Source organism: Hemicordylus capensis, chromosome 2 (assembly GCF_027244095.1).
Source record: "Hemicordylus capensis ecotype Gifberg chromosome 2, rHemCap1.1.pri, whole genome shotgun sequence".
Taxonomy (NCBI): Eukaryota; Metazoa; Chordata; class Lepidosauria; order Squamata; family Cordylidae; genus Hemicordylus; species Hemicordylus capensis.
In genome coordinates this window covers 214,158,059-214,182,372 of record NC_069658.1, presented here as the reverse complement: position 1 = coordinate 214,182,372, position 24,314 = coordinate 214,158,059, and the positions used below count along the sequence as shown (strand labels likewise).

Sequence of the window (24,314 nt, the reverse complement as noted above, 5' to 3'; positions counted from 1 at the left end):
TACAAACACCGTGCCAGTGGGGGGGGGGAGTGGAGGTAGGGGTAAGTGCACCCTCCCCTGCCCTTAAAGTTGTCCCCCACCGCACCCCACCGTGCCTTCGAGCCTCCGAACCGCCGGGTGTCTGAACCTGTTTGGAGGCCCGTCAAAGGGCCTCCAAACAGGTCCGTGCACATCCATACCCTGCACACTCATGCCACCTTTCACTCTCCCCCACCGCCCACTAAGAGGCTCTCCTCATTAAGACCTCATTTGCTTAATGTGGGGGGGTGAGGGGGGGTAATGCTGGATACACATCCTCCCTGGCACTTTCAGGCATCCGAAACGGCTCTCCTAAAGCTGACAGTGCATTTAAGAGGGTTATCGGGGAAATCCATGCGGAAATCCATGTGACCACAAATTGAATTCCCCCTGAAATGTCAAACAGTTTGACTCCCTGGGAAGAAGAACACACACCCGAAAGTGGCACACGCCCCAGCACCCTGGTGGATCTTGAAAGCCCGCCGCCCAACAGGGCTGCAAACGTTGCTAATAGCTCCCAGGATTCATATTTTCTTCCTTTTAAAGGCAGAAGGATAAATAGATGGAGACGCCAAGTTGAAAATGTTATCATCTTCACTATTAAAAATAATCAGCGAGCAGAGATAAAGCCCGTCCGCGGCGGCGGCGCTGACGCTAGTTAAATAAGCTAATTAGCCAGTGATTGTGGGGAAATGAACGCCTCTCCGAAGCTGGAGCGTGGGCAGAGTTGAGCAGAGAAGACCCCAGGGATATCCCCGGGCTGCAGGAAAGGGAAAGGTCTGGATGACCCAACCGAAAACAACGCGAGCCATTTCCCCCGATTCCGGAGATGGGTTGTTGTCTGGTGTTGTGGAAAATGAGTGCGGACGGTGATTGATGCCCCCCCGGACCAACCTGACGGCAAGCTCAGAAATGGGAGAAACGGCCGTCACTGCCCACCCCCCCCCCCCGCCACCCTCCTGCTTCTGTGATGGTGCTTCTGTTGCTGTTAGAAAGGGGATTGCTGCTGTGCCAGAGGCGTCTGATAAAAAATGGACCGGGGGAAAGGGCCTTCCTGCTTGAATTAATGATCCAACTTGAGGAGGCCTGCCACCCAAGAGGTTCCTGGTTATTTCGAATCAATACACAGAATCCATCCTTCTTGGCCGCTGTCGGCTTTGGGCCAGTGCTCCTTCGAGCCCAGCGACCTCTCCCAATTTCCCGTCTCCTTCCTTCCTTTTCTCCATCCCTTGGCTGCCCCTTCTTCAAGCCTCCCCTTCTCTCTCCTAGACCCCTTTCACCAGGCTTTTCCTCACAACAGTCCTGCCAATTTGGACTGAAGTTATTCTTGGTGGTTCCACCTTCCCCCACCCCCGCACCCCCCGCCGCTTAATAACAAGCCATTAATTGCTTTCAAGAATCGACTGGAAGTCAATGCTGATTCCTTGGAGACTCCAGGACAGTCACAGGGACATAGGAAGCTACCTTTTACCTAGTCAGACCCTTGATCCATCTAGTTCAGTATTGACTACCCAGGCTGGCAGCAGCTTCTCCAAGATTACAGGCAGGAGTCTCTCTCAGCCCTATCCTAGAGATGCCAGGGAGGGAACTTGGAACCTTCTGCATGCAGATGCTCTTCCCAGAGCGGCCTCATCCCCTAAGGGGAATATCTTAACAGTGTTCACACATGTAGTCTCCCATCCAAATGCAAACCAGGGTGGACCCTGCTTAGCAAAGGGGACAGTTCATCTTTGCTACCACAGGACCAGCTCTCCTCCCTCTTGGAGGGCTAGCAACAATAGGATGAGAGAAGCATCACCAGTTAGATTTCTGACCGATATATCGCTCCGGAAGGCACCGGAGTCTCACTAGAAAAAGGCAAGGCTGCTCCAAGTCAGGTGAAATGTCCACTGGAGAATTGCACCGCCATGAAGCCAAAATGGCAGCTGTGGTGGGCCTACATTTCAGATTTATTGGAAGGCCCCAGATACTTCGCTGCCCTCTGAGCATCTTTGCTGCCATTGAGTGTGCTGCTGTAATGTAGCAGAGAGACTGGAGACTGCAAAATAGTGGGAAGGGCAGAGCCAACTTCATGGAATTGAGGGCCAAAGGAGAACGAAGGAGCTGGAGATTTATAAATTAAAAACCCACTAGAAACAAAGGAGGAGGACTAAAATGCCTCTCTAAAATGATGGATCTTTAAGTAGTTCTTTGAAACTCTGAGAGAGGGAGCATTGTGAAGCTCATCCAGGAGTGCATTCCAAAGCTGAGGGGCCACCACTGAAAAGGCCCTGACTGTGTCACTCCGCCAATCGGATCTCAGTCAATGGCAGGGCCACCACCAGCAGGGAATGAGATGTAGAGTGGTGTGCCCTGGCAGGTTCCCATGGGCAGATGCGGAATAGAGGCACAGGAGTGCAAACTCTGCTTGATTTAAGCTATTTCCCCCCAATATTGGGCAGCATACCAAGCCATGAAGATCTCCAGGGCTGCTTTAAAGAGACACTTGGGGAAGGATGCTGGTTCCTGGAGACGCCAGGCCAGACCTAGAGAGCTAGCAATCTGATCTGCCAAGACCTTCTGCCTGCTTTGCCCCATCTCTAAGATATGAGCAGCACAGCTAAAGGCACCCAAAGAAAATTCTGCCTACCTGCCCTTCTGTGATAATAAGTTAATTCAGCCAATCACTGCTTTTCCCAAAATGGTCCTCGTCTGAATTTCTTTCTCGATTCTGGAGTTCTGAACTCCCTGCTCCTGTTTCCAAAGTTGGGAATAATTTCCTGAGTAAGAGCTGCTGGACAGTGGAACAGCCTGCCACATGATGGAGGCTGGGTAGCCATCTGTCAGGGATGCTGTAGGGCTAGAAGACCTCCATGGTCCATTTGAGCACTAACATTTCATGATTCTAAGAAGCGGCACTGACAAATTCAAAATCCACCATCCTTTTGCACATACTTGTGCACTCACACACTACAAAGAAGACGCAATCTTGCTGCAGCTGTACATCCTTTGTGTGGGGTGTTTTATCCATGCTCAGGAGCACACACGCCCAGCAGAAAATCACAGCACAAAAAGAAATTGAAGGCAAACATTATTTATTTGTTTATTATTTATTTATTTGTGTATCATATTTCTATACCGCCTGACATGTGCATCCCTAGGCGGTGTGCATAAGTTAAAATACAACAAATATAAAAACAGGATAAAATGATCAACACAATTATGATATAAAACCAATTAAAATTAGTTCAAAGCCTAATAAAACAGGTACATCTTGAGGGTCTTTTTTAAAAACAGCCAGAGATGGAGAAACTTTGATTTTAACAGCAAGTGCATTCCAGCCCCGGGGCAGCCACAGAGAAGGCCCGTGTAGCCACCAAAGGAGCAAGTGGTAGCCATAACCGGACCTCGCCAGATGATCTTAATAGGTGGGAGGGTTCATGACAAAGGAGGCGCTCTCTTAAACACCCTGGGCCCAAGCCATTAAGTGCTTTATAAAGAATAGCCAGCACTTTGTATTTCACTCGGAAACATAGCAGCAGCCAGTGTAGTTCTTTTAAGATCAGTATTTTATGGTCTCTTCATGTTATCCCGGAGACCATTCTGGCTGCCGCATTCTGCAAAAGTGCCCCTGGCCGTTGCCTCAGCCTGAGACCAGCGAGGGTTTTGGTTCCAGGAGCACTCCCATGCTATGTACTTGTTCTTTCTGGGGGAGTGTAACCCCATCCAGAACATGCAGATTTAAACCATCTTTCAAATTCTGAACCCCCACAGTCAGTACCTCTGTCTTATTTCGATTCAATTTCAGTTTCTTATCCTTCATCCAGCCCATTACTGCCTCCTGGCAGGCATTTAGGGAAGTTATACCATTACTTGATGAAGTTGATTTGGGTGTCATCGGCATACTGATAACACCCTGCACCAAATCTCCTGATGATCTCTCCCAGTGGTTTCATGTAGATGTTAAAAAGCATTGGAGACAGTTTGGAGCTTTGTGGAGCTCTGTACATTAGCTCTTGCTTTGCAGAGCAACAGTCTCCAAGCGACACCATCTGGAATCTGCACAAGAGGTAGGAACGGAACCACTGTAAAACAGTGCCACCCAATCCCACCTCCCTCAGGCAACCCAGAAGGATACTATGGTCGCTGGTATCAAAAGCCACTGAAAGGTCAATAGTGTAGCACTCCCTCTGTCAATACCCACTTGGAGATCATCCAGCAGGCTGACCAAGGCAGTCTCAACCACATAGCACACCTAAAAGCCAGTTTGAAATGGGCCGAGATAATCAGTTTCCTCCAAGACTGCCTGGAGCTGAGAGTCCACCACCTGCCCAACCATGGGAGATTAGAGACAGGCCTATAATTGCCTGACCCTGAGGGGTCCAATGTCGGCTTATTCAAGTAAGGTCTAATAATAGCCTCCTTAAGTCAATGAAGCATCCTGCCCTCCCTCAGAGAAGCTCCCTGATAGTACTATTGACAGATGAAATGAGCCAAGTTGGGCAAGGGTCAAGAGAACATCTGGTAGGATGTACTGTCCAAAGCAGCTGGTCCACATCCTCAGGAATCACAAACTGAAAGTGATCCAATCTGATCCTATAAGATGAGTTCCTGGACACTATGGGATTTTTGGTTAATCCATTCGTTGATCCAGGTCAGTTTTTGAATGGTGCTTTAGTTATTTTTATTCAGTCCTGGAGTAGAGGCAGGGCTAACAAACAGTATTTGCCTCTCCCTAAATACTAGATTTTCCATTAAAACATTGATATTCCTGATTCTATGCCACTGCCTTGTCCTTGTACAGTATATTTTATCTGCCAAAAAAAGTCATTAAAACCGTCACAGCGGGTGATCAAAGGCTCCAAATTCAAATTCAAGGGGGAGGTGGCATGTACTAGCCCCCTCACAACCCTAGACAACTCAGCTGGACATGAATTGGTGGAAGCAATGCTGACAGAAAAGAACTACTTCTTTGCTCGGCATATTGCCAGAGCAGAGATCTTCAAATGTGCTCTGTGTTATAATCTATCAGATTCATGTTGAGTCTTTCTCCACTTGTGCTCGTCGCCTACCTTGCCACTTCAGCTCCCATAATTCTTGTGAGTAGCACGGTGCTAATTTTGAAACAGATGGGAGAGGACACTTAGGAGTGATTGTGTCAAATGCTCTAGTGAGTAAGTTATTCTGTGGCTGCACCAGAGCATCGACAGAATCATCGGCAGAGTCAACTCGAAACCCTTCCAAGGCTTCTTGGAATCCTGTTGGATCCAATAACCTTCTTGGATGGACCAGCCTAACAGATCCTTCACCCTTGCAGAGGTGGGTTGCAGCTGCAGATCCTACCTTAACCAAATGGTGGTCCGTCCATGACAACGGGGAAATAACAGGAGTCCCCCACTCACAGAACATCACCCTGATCAGAGCAAAAGACCCAATCGAGCATGTGTCGGTCCCAAGACTACTTGGAATAGGGCCATAGTCGTCATGGCTGCTCTGAACTCCTGAGCCGTCCAGACAACCCAGAGTGAACACTGAAGTCCCCACTACCAATAATCTGGGTGACTCTAGTTCCAACTCCACAACCAGGTCCATCAGCTCTGTTGGGCAGCGGGGCGATTTGTACACCAACAGAAGTCCCAGACTTTCATAGGTACACACATTCAGTTTAGGCCAATTGCCTGACAGGGATCCTGGTAAGCGAGATGGTATTCTTATAGATCACAACCACACCACCTCCCCATGCAAACCTGCCCATGCAAACTATCACACCAAGTCTGCTTTCTTTGCCGCGTTTTATCAATTACATTGGCAACACATTGGCTGACAGAGACACAACTAACTGGAAGCCATGGGAAATTGTGCATGCGCCTATCAAGGAACTGATTTTTAAAATTATCTGAGAATTAAGGAAAAGTGGGGTGAAACACAGACCAAGGTTCTGAAGCCAACAAATTCTGACTCTTTCTGCTACCATATGCTGTGTGGGACAACCCAGCCTCTGATTGCCTGCATAGTGCTTCTTCTGTCAATGTTCTATTGCTGATGCTTGCACCCAGTTGGAATGTTGGTGAACATTCCATTACCTCAAAGCAGTTCACTAACAGCTGCAGGCAGACCTCTGTCCCATATTGCTATGTCTAATCCTTTTTTTAAAAAAAAGTACATCTTACAAATTCCACAATGCAAACACTGGACTTATGTTCCTATAGCTCCTTCCACCTTGTAAGACTGGAAAAACAATTTATTTTGGAGAATGGGTGTAGGCAGGCTGTGTGAAACGGTGGGTGGGGGTGGGTAGTTGCCCAGGGCCCCATGCCTAGAGGGGACTAGATAGTAGCAAGCATGACTTGCCCCCTTAGCTAAGCAGGGTCTGCCCTGATTGCATACGGATAGGAGACTAGAAGTGTGAGCACTGTAAGATATTCCCTTCAGGGGATGGAGCCGCTCTGGGAAGAGCAGAAGGTTCCAAGTTCCCTCCCTGGCAGCATCTCCAAGATAGGGCTGAGAGAGACTCCTGCCTGCAACCTTGGAGAAGCTGCTGCCAGTCTGTGTAGACATTACTGAGCTAGATGGTCTGACTCAGTATATGGCAGCTTCCTATATTCCTATGATATAGTACTACAGCCTCTTCTGATTTTGGCAGGACCAGAATAATATTGATTCATTATGGAGGACCCTGCAAACTATTTTTGCCCTGGGACCCACACAAGGTACATCTTCCCTGGGCAATGGGGGACATTTACGAGTGAGGCATGAATTGGGGAAAGTTTCCCCCAATTCCGTTCCACGAGTGAAATCCAAAGTGAGGCCAACAAACTCACCAATAGCTGTGAATATAACACACCTCCCATTTCCATGACATGCAGATACTGAACAATATTTTAAAAGCCATGCTCTGTGTGGAATTCATTTTAAATAAAGGGGGGAAGGGAAGGGATTCTCATATACAGAAATGCAAGAGGCGGGAGAGGAATAGGGGAATAAGGAGCCAATATTTCATATAGCAAAAGCTCACAACCCAGATTCTGCAGCGATCATCCAAAGTACACAAGATCAAAATACAGTCAAGAAAGGATCACATTTTAAAAGTAATTTTTTAAGCAGCAACTATATTGTGTTCGGGCAGGAGGCAGACTCACAATTGTGCCTATAACATCTTCAGCAAAAAAAACCCCATGCAGATATATTGATATATATTACTTTTCTGCTGCAATTGAAATAACTGTGCAATCTAATACATACCTCCTCAGAAGCAAGCCCCCCTTGAGTTTGATGGGGCTTGCTTCCAGGTAAGCATGGACAGGATTGCTGCTCAAAACCAACAAAAAAGAAAGATGACTAAATTTCCCCATTCTCGCCCTCCTCCCCCCAAATATGATTTGTATTCTTTGCTTCGCAAGGCTCCTTATTCACAACCCCGGGGCTTGTGGCACAACAGAAGACTTATATAAGACTAGGTGGCTCTTAGTTAACAAGACCCTTTAAAAGAGAGAGCAAACGAAAAGGAGATTAACCCCCAAATCTGGACTCCTTTGAGGTCTGGGATTTGATTTCCCTCTACCCCAGTCTGAGAATCCATGTAGGGATTACACGTCTTTGATTTCTAACACCCCCCCGCTGCCCAACCAGAAAGAGAGCAAAGCTTGAAAAGGCAGGCTTTTCGGTGATATTCGGCCTGTGGGTATCTGCCTTCTCCTTCCACGGCCGTTTCCAGCCGGCTGATCTGTTTATTCTAATTGGTGGTGGAGAAACAGAGTCCAGGCGGAATTGGAGGCGAGAGGAGATGTGGGGGGAGCAGATGAAAGTGGCAGTGTTGGGGGTCTCGTTGTCACCGCCAAACCCACAGGGACGAAAAGATTTCTGTGGAGCATGGAATGAGTTGCCGTCTTACTGGCTCTGCACAGCGGGCATCGACACCGACTTGAAGCACTCAGTTCCGACACTCTGGTTTACAAGCCGGTCAGCAAAGGCAGCGGGTGGAAATGCAGCAAAACAATCATGGGAGGTGGGCACCCACATTCCCGCAACTCGCAAGATGCCAGGTGGGCTTTGCCAGACAATTTCCCCCACCAGAAACAAGCTGTTACCCTTGTATTTTGTTTTCCTCCATTTAATGAGCAACTTTCAGCAAGAGATGTGTTGGAGGCCCGATGGTTCTCTTGTCACTTCTTGGCACGGCTCAGATTCCCCACTGCTAGCCTTTCACAGGGCTCTCCAGGGGTGGCTGTGTATGTCCCATAAAGCACCTGGCAGCAACAGAAGAGGCCTCAGAAGGAGGAGGATGACTCTGTGTTTCTCAGCAGGTCTGGAAGGTTAAATGCCGCACGGCGCACAAGACACAGTTGGGTATCACTACAAAGTCTCCTGAATGGTGCACAGGATCTCACCAGGACCAGGACTCATGAAATGGCCTTTTCTGACTCTCAGGTTTAGGGAAATGAGGATTTAAAGGAAATGAGAAAAGACCATAAGCGTGCACAGAGTACCTTTTCGTCACAAATTAGCCGCACAATTCGTTGCTCTAGAGTTGGATGGATTTCTATCCTTGGTGTGACTTTGAGAAAGGCTTGAGAGATGCGTCTAGAGATGTGGAGAAGCCGTCTGAGGACATTTTCCAATCTTTCTCCTCGAAAATCCTGGAACTCCTCTTTGAATTTCAGTTTCTCCATAGGGGAATCCTGACATTCTCTTTTGAATTTCATGTGGGTGAAATTTCGGTTCTAATCCTACCAACGTCTCTTTTAGGTATATGTGACATTACAAGAACAAAGTGCTTCTGAACACGTGCAGAGTATTTTTCCCTCCCTGAGCAACAATACCTCTGTACATGGGGATTTGTGGGAAGGCCGTTTATGGGTAGCAGGGCATCCCATCCCATGGGGCAGTGACAGAGTAATTCCAGGCAAGTTTGAGCTTTGGCAGCTTTTGGAAAGCATGGTATAGTATATGTCCACATGCAATAAATATGTTTTCCTTTTGAGCCCCTTGTAGATTACAAGCAGTTCCTCCTTTACAAGCTGGGCTTATGACATTTTGTCTTTGCAGGAAAAAAGGAAGAGCAATCCAGTGTATCTTTAAGCTGAAGCGAAAATTCACAACAGCATTTGTGAATTTTAAAGCCTAAAACGGGTTGGATCGCAGATATGAATCTTCGCAAAAGAGCTTATTTAGCATCAGAAAAAACAGCTCCCTTTTCATCAGGGGTGGCAAGGGGCCGTATTGCTCAGAGCACATGTTTTGCATGCAGAAGGTTCTAGATTCAAGCGGTGGCATCGCCATTGCAAAAGAGCTCAGCAGATGGGAAAGACGTCTGCTGGAGAGATGCTGCCAGTCAGAACCGGAGGTACTGGACTATGGCCCAAGGGCAGATGATGAAACTTAGCTTTGCTGAAGCTAAGCAGGTCTGGGTTTGGTCAGTGCTTGGGTGGGAGACCGCCTGGGGTCCCTGAGTCTGCTACCTTGAGCCCCATGGTTGAATGAAAGGGGGAGATAAATGTCATAATAGATAAACTAAGGCAGTTCCGTGGGCCATTTCCTCTTCTATGAAAACGGAGTATCCATTAGGTCAAAATTTCACAACCCCAGGAACGGAATCTTCGTGCTGGGAATGGCTGCACCTGTTGGGTTTCTGCCTGTCCCAAAGCTGTTAAAGGTAATGGGGCGTGTGGGGAAACCCTTACCCACCCACCCCCAGCATTCTGTATTATAAACATCTCATTTTTGGCCATTGCAAGGGTAGCCTTATAGGCCAGGGTTCCTCACCTCTCCCTCCACCTAACTTTCATCACTCCCTGTCCCATCCCTTGGACCGCGTCTATGCCAAAGCACCAACCATCACCTGTTCTCACATCCATCTTTGGGCTGGCCCAGCATGCTATGGCAAGGAGGCTCACGTGGGTGGCCTTTGCCCTCTTCCCCTTTCCCAGAAGGCAACGGGGCCTTTTAACAACTCTGCCTTTTAACGACTGGTTGGATGAGACAAAATTGGGCACAGCCAGCATGCATCTTAAAAGGAGATCGCCTATTTGCCCATTTCATGGATTTCAAGGAAGGGCCGAGAAGGAAGGAGAGACCCCCTGTGAAGACCCGTAATAGGCATGCACCAGTCTCCCAAGAAAACCTAGTTTAAGAAACCTGTCTCCTTTTCCCAGCCTCATCCTCCCCTCCCAGCTTAGCAAGGCCCGTCTGAGCCCTCCCCCTTCCTGCCATGCTGTGTCTCTAGATAAGGATGCCAAAACCAATGGGGAACGTCTTGGCATATGGAAGCCACGACCCCCACCAGGAAACGGTCTCCCCTCCCTGGGGGAAAAGGGAGCTGCTGGGGTCCCATCCTAAGATTCAGGGATGTCCCACCCTCCCCACCATGCAACATACATGCAACAACTCTTTGGGGGAACACCGATTGGCCATCACCAAACCTTTACGGCAGCCATCCAATCCCTGACCCTTTGACGGGCAGGGAAAGGAGATCATCAGCAAGCAGGTCCTACAGGTTTATAAGAAGGGGAGCAGAGACGTCAGGCGGAGCTCCTTCTCGCCCATCAGCGTGTCTCTCTTCAGGCTGCTGCCCTTATTCACCACTTTGACTTTGAGGGACATCTTCCTGACGTTCTTCACTCCCAAGCCGTCGAAGAAGAAGTCTTCGTTGAAGATGGGGTTGCGGCTGTTCTTGATAATGGTGCTCCGTTGCTTCTGCAGCTTGCCCGGGTTCAGGTAGAGGGACACGCAGCAGTTGATGCTCCGCGCATCGCAGTGTTTGTCGTAGAGATCTTCCGCCGTGATGACGCGCACCCGTAGGCGGGCGTTCGAGGGGTCGTACTCGGCCGCCAGGCGCATGCTGCCCCCTTTGCTCAAGTTGATGGTGTGTTCCTTGTGGAGACGGTCTTGAGGGTCAGCGGGTGCGAGGGGCTGCTGCTGCACACCCCCAGCTGCGCCCCCCGCTGGAGGGGTGGCACAGCGCATGCGCCGCTGTGAGCTGGGGCTCGTGTCGGCCGAACTGTCGTCGGTGGAAAGGGAACTGTTGCGGGCGACAGAGTGTTTTAACTTGATGACTTTCGATTGGCTCTCCTGACTGAAGATCTTGAGGAGCGAGACGGACCGTGAGAGCAACGGCGAACCAAAGGGGGACGATTCGGCTGACGAGCAAGTGTCACTCTCCCCGCCGCTGAAGTAGCGATACGGGTTCATGAGAGACATGTTGATGTCCGAAGGGTTGAGGTGGGCACTCTCTCCATTGGTCTTGCTTCCTCCCGAGGCGGCTTTACGTTGGGAGCTGGGCGAGGAAGCCTGGGTGGGGCAGAGGCTGGTGTGCTCGCTATGGAAAAGAGATTCCTTGCGCCGCGTGTGAGGGCTCTCCATCAGCGTTGCAAAGCCATAGGACGTCTGGGCCTTGGGTACGTATGGCAGCGACATGGCTGTCTGGGACTGGGGGTCCGCGTTGGTGCTGAAGTCCTCCTCTGACATCCACTCGTCGGCACTCTCGATCTGGATGATGTGCCGACTGGCCGCCTTCAGGAGGTTCTTGCTCTCGGAGACAGTCTTCACTGGCAGCCGAGGGCTGCGTTGGGGTTTGCGGGCCGACAGGTTCTGCTCAGAGGCCGAGGTGCCCAGGTTGGGCTTGGCCTTCCCTTCTGCCCCCTCTGCTTCAGGGGGCACTGCTGGAAGCTTGGGTGGGATGAAGAAATCTGGAATCTTGTCAGGGGTCAGGACATTGCTATACAAAGGGCCCTTGGATTGCTTGTCCCCGGAGTCATTCCCCCGGGAGCCTCCGTTCTCCACCGAGCCCCGGATTTTCTCCAGTAGCCACATTCTGTGTTTCCCTCCTCAGGATCAGGAGAAGAATACCTATCACAGGAAAGGAGGGGGGAAGCAGAAGAAAGTGGTCATTTGAGAACTGGAAGGCTACTTTGCCGTGGTCAACATTTTGAATTTGCAATGCGATTGGGCTTTTGTGTCTCTCTTTCCAGAGTCATCCCCAGCTTTGGACCATCGGTTAGGCAGCTTACAACAGGCGTAGAGAGGCATAAGCAAGGAGTACAGACCACGGAGACTTATTTACAGGAAATAACCAATCAAAAATGGCCCATCAAAAGAGGGAAATCCTTCGTACAATCCACTGTGGGTTGAACTCACAGTGGATTGTGGATTGTTTTAGATCTCCCTCATTGCTCCTTATGCTTGAAATTCTCTACCAGAGCCTCAAAGATCTCCTGCTACCTTGAACGGCTCCACCTCCCTTGATGCCCCTTGCTCCTGGAACCCTCCCCCTTGCAGAGCCCCATAGATCTCCTCCTTCTTCAAATGACTGTGCCCAAACTCCCTTGCTGCCTTCATGCCTGGAACCCCCGCCCAGAGCCCCATAGATCTCTTCCTCCCTTAAATGATTCTGCCCTCTCTCCCTTGCTGCCCTTGTGCCTGGAGCTCCCTTCCCAAATATTTGTTTGGTGTTGCTGCAGCCACCCTCTCTTCTTTCCAGTTCTTCCTCTGCTCTTACCATGTCCATAAATTAGGAAGGAAGCAAGGGATGGAGAGATGAGATGAGATGAGATGAGATAGACTTCTTTCTTAAATGACTCAGCCTTTTCTCCCTTGCTGCCCCTTATGTCTGCGACCACTTCTCCCCAGAGCCTCATGGATATCTTTCTCCCTTAAATATTTCACACTATTATCCCTCGCTTCCCTTTATGCCTGGAGCCCTCTTCTAAAACACTTCACAGATGCAATCTCCTTCTCCTTCCCTCCCTCCCTCCTTTCAAATCCTTCCTCAAGCTCCACTTTCCCCCCTGCAGTCTTTCGCTAACCGCACCCACCTTAATCCTCATCCTGCACGGAAATGGATCTCCCATTCATGCCTAGGTTCTCTGGCCCCTCTGTCCTTCCGTAACCTTCCCCATGGTCATTATGTAGATTGTAAGCTCTGGTGAGAGTCGAGAACCTGCCTCTCTTTTATCTCGTGGAACCCTCTGAAGAGCCAGGTACTGTCAACAGTGCGGTAGAAATACAAATGCCAGTAATAAGCTAGGACTCAAAGGAGTCGGGACACAGACTTCCCCCACCCCCACCCAGCCCCCTGCAAACAAGTTCAACACAGACGCAACACAGAAAGCCCGGGTGCTTTTTCTCCAGCAGAGAGGGAAGTGATGTCTCTACCACCCTGTGGACAATCAGCCCAGATCCAGCAGCTTGTTTTCCAAAGGTGTCGACTGCCCCAAACTTCCATCTCTGGGCTGATTGTCCACAACAGTTTACAACAACATAAAGCAGTTTAAAAATGAAGACCATAGCCACAGTGCAGTTAAAAAGCTTGGGTGGAAAAAAGTCTTTAGAGACTTCTTTAAAGCTGTCAGAGATGGGGAGGCTCTTATTTCAGCAGGGAGCGCGTTCCAGAGCCTCTGGGCAGCGACAGAGAAGGCCCGTCCCCGAGTGGCCACCAGATGAGCCGGTGATGATCTCAATGGGCAAAACAACAAATCAGTTGTTTTGCAACTCACTTCTTGGCTTGCAAACGGACTCTGGATTCCCAGCTGCACTTAGAGGATTAGATGCATTTCTCTGCTTCTCAAAGGCTGCCAGGACGACTCTGGTGTGCCAGCACCTCTTTCCATGTCGCACATCTATCTGACTCCCTCCCCCTCTCTCTCCTCCCCTTCCTTCTTTCCCTGCATATCTGTCTGTCTATCTCTTCCTTCCCTCCATTCTTCCTTCCCTGCACAACAATCTATCCATCCATCCTTGCATATCTACTTATCTCCTTCCTTCCTTCCCTTCCTTCCTCCCTTCCTTATCTATCTATCCCTCCCTCCCTCCCTTCTTTTCTGCATATCTCATTTTCTTTCTTCCTTTCTTGCATTTCTATTTATTTTTCTTCCTTTTTTCTCTTCATATCTATTCCTTCCTTCTTTCCCTGCATATCCATCCATCCAATCGCTTTCTTTCCTTTATGTTTTGTTGCTTCCTTCCCTCCCTGCATCTCTCTCTCCTCCCCTTCCTTCTTTCTCTGCATATCTGTCTGGCTATCTCTTCCTTCCCTCCTTCCTTTCTTCCTTGCACATCAATCAACCCATACATCCGTGCATATCTGCTTATCTCCTTCCTTCCTTGCATATCTGCCTACCTACCTACCTTTCTCTTCCTCCCTTCTTTTCTGCATATCTCCTTTTCTTTCTTCCTTTCTTGCATTTCTATCTATTCTTCTTCCTTTTTTCTCTGCATATCTCTTCTCCTCCCTCCCTCCCTTCCTTCCTTCCTTCCTTCCTTCCTTCCTTCCTTCCTTCCCTGCATTCGTCGTATCACTTTCTTCCTTTGTTTTTTGTTTCTTTCTTGCCTCCCTAGATCTCTCTCTCTCCCCCCCCCCTGCCCCATTTCCTTCTTTCCTTCCTTCCTTCCCTACACATCTGAAGCTGGGGGTCAGGCACAGGCAAATGAGGATAAACAGGGGCAGAGGCAGATCACATGGTGAAAGAAGGGGGTCGTCTGAGGCCAAGCGCTCTGCACAGCTATTCCATCGGACTTTGGGAGCCAGAATGCAGGATCTTAGAGAGGGCCCCATGGGCTCTTATGGGCCCCTGGTCACCTGATTCCTCTGGAGCTGACTGGCTGCAGTTCCCCTTCCTGCCACTCTCAGGGTGGTGGCACTGTGGAGCAGACAGTCTTCCGCTCAGCCAGCCCTTTCTTGTAGGGGTGTGCACCGGACCGCGGACCTGCGGCTCGGCACTGGGGTGGGGGGTTCCATTAAGGGCGGGGGGGCTTTACTCACCCCTCCCGCGCTTTGCTGCTCTGGCGCCATAATTATTTTTAAAAATGCGCCGCAGAATTGCTCGTTGCTTGCCGCTCCGGGGCTCCTTCTTGACTTCAAAATCGGGCGGCAGGATACTTCCCTGCCGCCCCCGAAGCCCCCTCAAGCCATTTGAGCTCTTGAAATCTCGCCCGGACCGAGTGCTAAAGCGCTCGGGCGGGCGGCGGGGAGATGTCTGTCCGTCCGCCCGCCCCCTTCCCTGCCTTCTGCGAAGTGCAGGGAGCCTTCTGCGCGCGCGTGCGCAGAAGCAGGGAGCCTTCTGCGCACGCGCGCGCAGAAGGCTCCCTGCACTTCGCAGAAGGCAGGGAAGGGGGCGGGCGGACGGACAGACATCTCCCCGCCGCCCGCCCGAGCGCTTTAGCACTCGGTCCGGGCGAGATTTCAAGAGCTCAAATGGCTTGAGGGGGCTTCGGGGGCGGCAGGGAAGTATCCTGCCGCCCGATTTTGAAGTCAAGAAGGAGCCCCGGAGCGGCAAGCAACGAGCAATTCTGCGGCGCATTTTTAAAAATAATTATGGCGCCAGAGCAGCAAAGCGCGGGAGGGGTGAGTAAAGCCCCCCCGCCCTTAATGGAACCCCCCACCCCAACCCTCCCGAACCAAAACCACCCCTTGTCCGGATCGGTTCGGAGGCCAGTGGAATGGCCTCCGAACCGATCCGTGCACACTACTACTTTCTTGGGACTGTCCTGGCAGGAGGTAAAGCATTCGAAGCTAGTTGCTTGCTGATGGCTGCCCTAACTGAAGACCGCCGCCCCCTCCCCACAGCAGTGCCCCAAACTATGTGCAGAGAATGCATTGCACCCCTGCAGGCTATAGGCCTTGCACATTGACTCCTCTTGCTACAACAACAACGAGCTCTTTGCAACTGGATCAAAACCAGTGCCCAACATTATGTCACATTCTAATGTGCTCAAGAAGAAACAGGATGAGGCTCGAATGCAAGTAACTGCAGGCTGGAGTCCCTGGAGAAAAGGACAAGGCAGCAGGCCCATGAGGCTGCCTTCTGCTGAGTCAGACCATTGCTCCTTCTCACCCAGGCTTGTCTACTCTGACTGGCAGCAGCTCACTAGGGAAATCCTCTTAACAGGGTTTTGTTTTGCTTCATGATTCCATCTGTTTGGATTCTTGAAACTCTCGTTTGTTTAGCAATTCATTTATTCAAGTCACATTTGTTTCGTTATTCATTTCTTATTATTTCATTTGTTTTCAGGACTCTCATCCATGGTTGTTTCCAGCTTACTTTACCCTCGGGTCTCTGGCTATGACAAGTATTTATATACCACTTTTCAACCAAAGTTCCCAAAGCGGTTTGCATGCAGAAATAAATAAAGAACTCAAATAGCTGGCTGCCCCCAAAGGGCTCAACATCTGAAAAAGAAACATAGACACCAGCAACCAGACGCGTAACTATAGGGGGGCAGGCAGGGCACATGCCCTGGGCGCCACTTGGTGGGTCACCAAGTGCGAGGCGCACCTGCGCAGTTCATTCTATGCGCGTCTGTGCAATTGGGAAGCGACGCCAGGCCAGACAGCAGGCCTCGGCGTCGCTCTGTACTCGGCGATCCGCTGCCGCCCGCCACCGCCACGCGGTCGCTAAAGGATAGGGGGGCTGACGACCTTGGTGCTCACTCCCCACAAGCCATCCCAGGGGGCACATGACGACTCCGTTGGGCCGCTGGCCAGGGCGCAGGTAGCGGCGGCGTGAGCTGCCAAGGATAGGGTAAGGATGTTGGGGGGGCGGGGGGCGCAATTTCAGAGGCAGAGCTTGCCCTGGGCGCCGTTTTCCCCAGTTACGCCTCTGCCAGCAACAGCCACTGGAAGAATGCTGTGCTGGGGTCGGATAGGGCCAGTTGCTCTCCCCTTGCTAAATAAAGAGAATCGCCACTTTTAAAAGGTGCCTCTTTGCTCAGTTAGCAGGGGTTTCATTTCTTCCATAATGAAAACACATCTCTGCCTTTTCACTGGTCAAAACCCAAGACCTGTTATGTGCAAAGGGAGTGCTCTACTCTTGATCTATGGAGTCATCGTCCCTCCCCCCCATACAAGAATGGCTTCTACAAGCATATGAATATGATGGATATTTATATACCGCTGTTCAACAAAGTTCCCAAAGTGGTTTAGGTAAGGTAAAGTGTGCCATCAAGTTGGTGTCGACTCCTGGCGCCCACAGAGCCCTGTGGTTGTCTTGGGTAGAATACAGGAGGGGTTTGCCATTGCCTCCTCCCGCGCAGTAGGAGATGATGCCTTTCAGCATCTTCCTAGATCGCTGCTCCCTGACATAGGTGTTTCCCATAGACTGGGAAATATACCAGCAGGGATTTGAACCGGCAACCTCTGGCTTGCTAGTCAAGTCATTTCCCGCTGTGCCATTAGGTGGTTTGCATAGAAATAAATAAATAAATAAATAAATAAGATGGCTCCCTGTCCCCAAAGGGAAATCACAATCTAAAAAGAAACATAAGGGAGAGCCCAGCAACAGCCACTGGAGGGATGCTGTGCTGGGGCTGGATAGGGCCAGTTGCTCTCCCCCTGCTTAATAAAGAGAATCGCCACTTTTTAAAAGGTGCCTCCTTGTTCAGTTAGTAGGGGACACCTGAGTCAGAACCTTGGTTCATGTAACCCAGTGCTGCCCGCTCTGACCGGCAGCAGCTTTCCTGAATCCCAGAGAGGAGTCTTTTCCCAGCCCTATCCAGAGCTTGAAACGGGGTCCTTCTGCATGTGAAGTGAGAGCCCCTGCCCCTGAGCGACGGTTTCCGCCCCCAGCATACAAGATTACCTTCTTCTGTGTCAGAACAACATCTCACTTGGGGGCACGGTTATATAGGCCACAGCACTGGGTGGGGGGGCGGCTTTCATGAGGCCGGGTTTTGCAGTTGCCTCAGGGGGCAGATTATTAGGATGCCAACGGGGCAGTTCTTTGGGACTGATTGACCCCGGCAAGCTTTGCAAAGAGTGTCTCTCCTCACACTCCTTACAAAGATTGCAAGAAGCAGGAGGGGGAGGGAGGGAACAGGAGGAGGGGAGGGGGAGGGAAACGAAGGAACAAGAGGAGGGGAGGGGAAGGGAGGGAACAGGGGGAGGGGAGGGGGAGGGAGGAGGGGAAGGGAAAGGAAGGAACAGGGGGAGGGGAGGGGGAGGGGAGGAACAGGAAGAGGGGAGGGGGAGGGGAGGAACAGGAAGAGGGGAGGGGAAGGAAGGGAAGAGGAGAGGGGAGGGGAGGGGAGGAACAGGAAGAGGGGAGGGGAAGGAAGGGAAGAGGAGAGGGGAGGGGAGTGGAGGGAACAGGGGGAGGGGAGGGGAAGCGAGGAGGGGAGGAGAAGGGAAGGGAGAGAACAGGAGGAGGGGAGGAGAGGATGAGAGGGGAGAAGTGGAAAGAGAAGGAGGGGGAGAAGGGGAGGGGAGAGGGAAGGAGAAGGGGGAGGAGGCTGCACCACTTCCAAAGCTTGCAAAGGTCAGCTTTGAAAGGGGGCTGGCCCCCCATCCGGGCATGGGGCAGGGCATCATCTAGCGCCTCGCCTCCAGCATGGCAATACCTTGGGCTAGCCCAGGCACATCTGCTGCCCCCCCCGCTTGGCTCTGAGTGGCCCGGCCTTCCTTGCAGCATCCCATGGGGAGGTCTGCGGTGTGCCTCCCCGCAAGCCGAATGTGCAGAGGCTCCCCGCAGCCTCCCCGGGGGCCGAAACCCTCTTGTCCCTCACACACCGAGTGCCCCGTCCTATACAGATGAGAATTCCACCAGCATCAGAGGCCGAAAGCGAGAGCTGGAGTCTAGTAAAGAGAGCCACTTTGACATCCCTGCCGCTCCCCCGCCCCTTCATCCCTTTCCCCCCACCAGAGCGAAGGGCCCCCCAGGACAGCTAAAAGGCTTCCTTCCCAGCAGACTTAAGCTGTCCCCCCTCAGGTCACACGGCCGCTAAACCAGGGGCCACAAGCCAGGCGGTGCTGCTGCCATCCACAATGACCAGCTAGTCCCAAGGGAATCCAGCCGTCTTTGCAGACACAGTCAACACTCGCCTGGTTTAACTTCTTTACCGACAACAAAGGCACTTCCAGTGCTGGCATCGCTGCTCCTCTTAGGCAGGCAGCGGATTCCTTTAAAGCATCTCTCTCTCTCTCTCTTGCTCGCTTTTTGCCTTCCTTATCTCTCGCAGCCTTTGTGGGGGGAAATCAATGCTATCCAGGGAGGTTGGAAAATATATATCAGCCAACCCACTGCAGGCGTCCGCAAGCAGAAAAACCAAAAGAGCAGAAAGCAAAGGACCTCAGGGGGCTAGGAATGAATTCCAGGGGTGGGGGGCATTCCAGGGGACTTGAATTCCAGGGGTGGGGGGCATTCCAGGGGACAGACTAGGCGGCATGCACCAGACACTGGCTTCCGGGTCCCTTGGAATTCCACGGAGGTTTCCCCAAAGGTGGAGTCCCTGCATTCCATTCAAATTTTGCTCCCCGAATTTGCCGGGAGGAGGAGAAGCTCCAGAGAGATGTAATAACGGATCCGGGCAAAACTCAGGGGAACCAGCGTTTTGGCATTCTGCAGATGTCTCTTGAAATTCTGCAGATGTCCCACATACGGTGGTGTTTTACTGTAAGCAAAAAATCTGTGCGGACTTGAAATGTCCGTGAAAATTTGCACAGAATTCTGGTGTAGAGTGTATCCAGGGCACGCTGTTTGTTCTGCAGATCATATTCAACTGGTCCATGGCATTCTCTTATTTAAAGCAGCTGCTAGTATCATTTGCCTTGGCGAGGCGGTGTGGTGGTTAGAGCTTCTGTCTAGGACTTGGGAGTTCAGGGTTCACATCTTAACTCAGCCCTGAAGATCACTGGGTGCTCTTGGGCCAGTCATTCTCTTTCAGCATCGCCTACCCCACAGGGTTGTTGTGATAAAATCAGGGTGAGTAGAAAAGTATCAATAATAATAATAACCTTCTTGTGCTCAGTGCACATTAGGAACATAGGAATATAGGAAACTGCCATATACTGAGTCAGACCATTGGTCTATCTAGCTCAGTATTGTCTTCACAGACTGGCAGCAGCTTCTCCAAGGTTGCAGGCAGGAGTCTCTCTCAGCCCTCTCTTAGAGAAGCCAGGGAGGGAACTTGAAACCTTCTGCTCTTCCCAGAGCAGCTTCATCCCCTGAGGGGAATATCTCTTACAGTGCTCACAGTACACTTCTAGTCTCCCATTCAGATGCAACCAGGGCAGACCCTGCTTAGCTATGGGGACAAGACATGCTTGCTACCACGAGACCAGCTCTCCTCTCTTCTCACATTGGAGCTTCAAGACTAAGGCTGATGCACATTTTTGCAGACTGACTCCACTTCCCTTGTCTTGTAGCACAAGCCACTTGCCGGCAATCATACGTTTGCCCAAGCTTGAGTTTGTGGTAAAGAGCAAAGTTACAACCCCAGAGGTGGACCAGAGCTGACTTCTTTCTCACTTCCCGTGGATTTGGCCAGCTTTGGAAGAAAGGAAATAGGAATGTTTCTGAAATCTCTTCCTACAAGTTCCTCTATGCATTTTGGAGTTCCTGGATTCTGGAATTAAAAAATAATTAGCTTTCCCCCCAAAAGCAGAACCAAGGTATTCCCGATTGGGTTTTCATCCCGAAATCTTGCACTGAGTGCTGTGGATATGCAATTTGCAGATTTTTCCACATCTTTTCCTTCCTACGCTACCAATTTGTATGTGTTGCAAAAAAAAAAAAGCAGTCAGGCTATGAATCAACCCATTACGGTATTGTCCGTTTTGTGTGGTGTTTTACCGGTGCTTGGGAGCACATCTGCACAGCAGTGAAACACCACACCAAAGTCCCTGGATGCCGTCTTACGTGCAAACACACCAATGAGGCTTTTGCAGCGCTATTTCTGTGCCTATATGCATGGCGATAACTCAGAGCAGGGAAAAGAGACGTGAGCTGAAGGAATGGAAAGCAGCCCCAAAGTGTACCTTCTGACTCTGGAGTGAAATTCAGAACAGGAATTTGAGGGCTGGAAGGGAGGGCACGGTGGATCAGAGAAAGCCTTAAAGGATGGAACTGGAGACATGATCTCATCCTGCATTTCGACAGAGGCTTTGAAAAGGAGATCTGGATGTGGGTGCAGTGACACCACCGATCCTCGCAATCTGGCTGAGGCTGGTGAGGACCACCCGGATGGACGGCACAGGCGGGACACTGAAGTGGGGGCTTGGGGAAAACCCATGCTAAGTATTTCCCGGGCAGCTCAATTGTTGCATCTTCACAGAACAGCCAGAAATAAAGAACAGCTTAAGGAACGAAAAGAAGGCTCTGCTTTAGAATCCATTATGTTGTTAGCATTTCTGCAGCACCTCTGGGCACCCGTGTAGTTGATGTGCATGATGCTTTAAGCAAGCACAAACAAGATAGAGCTCTGCCCCTATGGGCTTACAGTTCAGTTCAACCCAGGGTGGGGGGAGAGAGAGAGAGAGAGAGAGAGAGAGAGAGAGAGGGAGGGAGATCATCAGTACATGCAAGAAGGTCATGTGCAATCTCCAGTTTAAATGGCCCCACGTAGCAAAGGTTGGGCAATCGGGCAATGTTTCTTCCTGAAGCCTGGGAGAATCCTCATAATTGGGCATCAGTGCTGGGTTGGGAGGTCCAACGCTCTGACTTGCTGTGAGGCCGCTTCACAGATGCACATGTTTGGTGCGGGTTTGCGAGAAAGGTTGTAGCTCAGCGATGAAGCATCGGCTTTGCATGCAGAAGGCCCTGGATTCGAGCCCTGGCATCCCTGAAATCCTGGAGAGCTGCTGCCAGTCAGAGCAGACAACACTGAACGAGATCAACCAAGGGCGGGCTCAGTGTACAGCAGCTTTGTATATAGTGGAGAGACTCCATAGCTCAGTGGTAGAGGATCTGCTTTGCATGCAGAAGGTCCCAGGTTCAACCCCTGGCATCTCCAGATAGGGCTGGGGAAGAAGCTGGGAGAGATGCTGCCAGCCAGTGTAAGCAATACTGAGCTAGAAGGACCAAAGGCCTGACTCATTAGAAAGCAGCTTCCAATCGTCATCAGGAGCATCCAAAGTTCAACGACTTTGCATACAGAACATCCCAGATTCAACCCCGGCCATCTCTCATGACACACACAAAAAAACCCGCACAGGTAGCAGGGCTGGCATGAACCTTGGAGAGCTGCTGCCAGTCAGAGTAGACAGTACTAGGTGGACCCATCGGCTGATCCAGTAGGAGGTGGCTCCAGCTGACCATATTTTGGAACAGATTTTCCAAGCAGATGTCCGTAGACAAACCCCACCCAATGGAAGCATTCCTGATTCCCACTGGGATGGCATTTGAGATTTCAGTAGCTGGCATCTATGTCAAGATTAAATCAGATCCAAATGCCCAGTTGTGGGCATATCCAAGCATGAGAACCAGGGATATAATTCTGTTTAATGGCTTGTAGCCATAAAGCACTCAGTCTGCAGAATCGACAAGTTTGCGAGTGGGGGCTCTTCTGAGGGGTAGTCACCTGGGACTGGAACCGAGGTCTGCATACCCCCCCTCACTTGCCACACACACACCCTGATAGGACCTCTGCATCCAGGTAGAGCACACCAGCCTTACCATCTTGACACCCCAAAAGTAATATCTCCCGTTCATACTGGTGAAATGGACAGACCATGAGATGGCCCAGGCAGTGGCCAGAAGGGGCAAAACCTTGAGGCAGATGCCCCTGGACCGAATGGTACACCCAGTGGATCCTTCTATATCTAAACACCTCTACATTATGGGGTTTTGAATATTCTCTTTGCAAATGTCTGTGGTGTATTAAATTTCCTTTTGGCAAGAGCAAAGTGTGTGTGTGTGTGTGTGTGTGTGTGTGCGTGCACGCACGTGTGCACACACACATACACACACACTTCCAGAGGGTTAATTCCAGGTATTAAGTTCAACAATTTAATTTTAAAATGCAGAGGATGAATTTGGCTTGGACACTACATCCTTCTGTCTCTCAGATACAAAAAGAGTGGACTCTGGTTCCTCAGTCAAGAACGAGGGGCACTCCGCATATGCCCAGAGGGATTCTCAATAGACTCCATGCAGTGCAGAGAGACTCCCGCGGCTTTGTAAACAGGTGCTCAAGTGGAGCTGGGCACCAATTAAACTCTGGTTTACTTGCAAGAAGCTGAGTCTTTTCCCCCCATCGTCAATATTTGTACGGGGTATCATGCACACACATATACATGCACGCACACACCTCGTGATGTCTCATTCCTTTGTAAACATGCTTTCGAAATAGAACAAAAGTTCACTGGGTCGGTCCGTTTGTTTTCTGCCCAAGCCTTTCCACCTTGGGGGAAGATCCCCACCCCACTTTGAATTCAAGTCCTGGAACGGTGCAAAAACCCCTCCCAGCTTAGCTGAGCTGTGTGCGCCTCGCGGGAGCATTGATACATTAACTGCCTGGCAAGTGCAAAACACTTTGCACATGCTCAGGTGGTACACATAAAACGCTTTGCACATGCTCAGGGGAACACACATTCTTTCCTGCGGTCTGGCATGTCCCAGGACTGGCATCAGTCCCGAGAATGTGCCCCCCCCCCCGTCTCAAATCCAACCCTTCGCCTGGGTGGCAACTTTGGCAACCACCTGTTCCTCCCATCCGGCTGGCCTTCCCGGCCGGGTTCTCGACTTCCGTGCCCCCCCCCCACTTGCTTCTGGATGCGACCGGAGGCAAAAGAGGTGGCAACAGCCCTAACCTCAGAAAACGGCTCGTTTTGGGGAAAAGTCGGGGGGGGCATTTAGAGGGGCCCGTGGAAAAGTAGGACTGCACCCACCTGTGAACTCTGGGCAGGGAGAACAGACCGTCAGCCGCGGCGTCCTAGACGGGGGTGGGTGGGTCCGTCACCACCACCTCTGCCCGGCAATGAGGTGCCCGGAGACCTGCGTCCTCCGTGTAGACCCGCTCCACTGGCCCGGTTCATTCATTCATCGCAGGCACTCGGAGAAACCTCCGCAACAGAACGCCGTATTCCTGCGAAGACACTGGCCGCTCGCTTTTTCTTCTTCTTATAGCCGTGCCTCCACGAGCGCCCCCCCCCGCCCCGATGCACACGCACCCCCCTTCCCCCCCCAGGTCTGTTGCGCTGCAATGAGCAGAGAAGAGCCGTCAACTGGTAACAGATCGCAGTTAATCTGGGAGAGTGTTGTGTGTGTGTGTGTGTGTTTTTTTAAGAACCTAATCTAATTCTCCCCCACCCCACGACCGCCTCTCCCTCCACACAATAAACCTGCCAAGCAGAGCAGGGGAGAGATCAGTTTAATTGGCTTGGCTTCTGCTGTTCCCGCAATACATACAACCTCTTTTCTTATCTTCCCAGATAGAACAGCACATCCTTTTTTAGGCCCCATAGGCATGGGCGCCCAGAAGGGCAAGAGGGCGCAGTCCTCCAACCCCCCCATTGAGCCTTTCCCCATTGAATTCAATGGGGTGTGTTCCCAGAGATTGGGGTATTGGATTGCTGGCTTTGCCCGTCCCCCTGGAAAATGCCCTGCAGATGC

At 51.0% G+C, this 24,314-nt stretch overlaps 1 protein-coding gene across 4 annotated transcripts; it reads right to left on the bottom strand.

Moving 5' to 3' along the window:
- Positions 1-3,075: 3,075 nt before the first annotated feature.
- Positions 3,076-23,835, bottom strand: C2CD4C (C2 calcium dependent domain containing 4C). Of its 4 annotated transcripts, none has more exons than XM_053298032.1 (2): positions 23,591-23,835; positions 3,076-11,841 (listed from the first exon to the last, which is right to left on the bottom strand). In XM_053298032.1, exon 2 carries the CDS (start codon positions 11,803-11,805, stop codon positions 10,492-10,494), a length of 1,314 nt encoding a protein of 437 aa, XP_053154007.1. In that variant the 5' UTR covers positions 11,806-11,841; positions 23,591-23,835; the 3' UTR covers positions 3,076-10,491. The 4 variants fall into 4 exon arrangements, with proteins under 4 accessions (XP_053154007.1, XP_053154008.1, XP_053154009.1 ...); XM_053298033.1 differs by lacking the exon at positions 23,591-23,835 and adding an exon at positions 13,488-14,206; XM_053298034.1 differs by lacking the exon at positions 23,591-23,835 and adding an exon at positions 12,807-13,035.
- Between the last annotated feature and the right edge of the window lie 479 nt (positions 23,836-24,314).

What these genes read in the sequence shown, in the direction of transcription:
- C2CD4C (XM_053298032.1), bottom strand. Translation starts at nt 11,805, where the DNA reads ATGTGGCTACTGGAGAAAATCCGGGGCTCGGTGGAGAACGGAGGCTCC.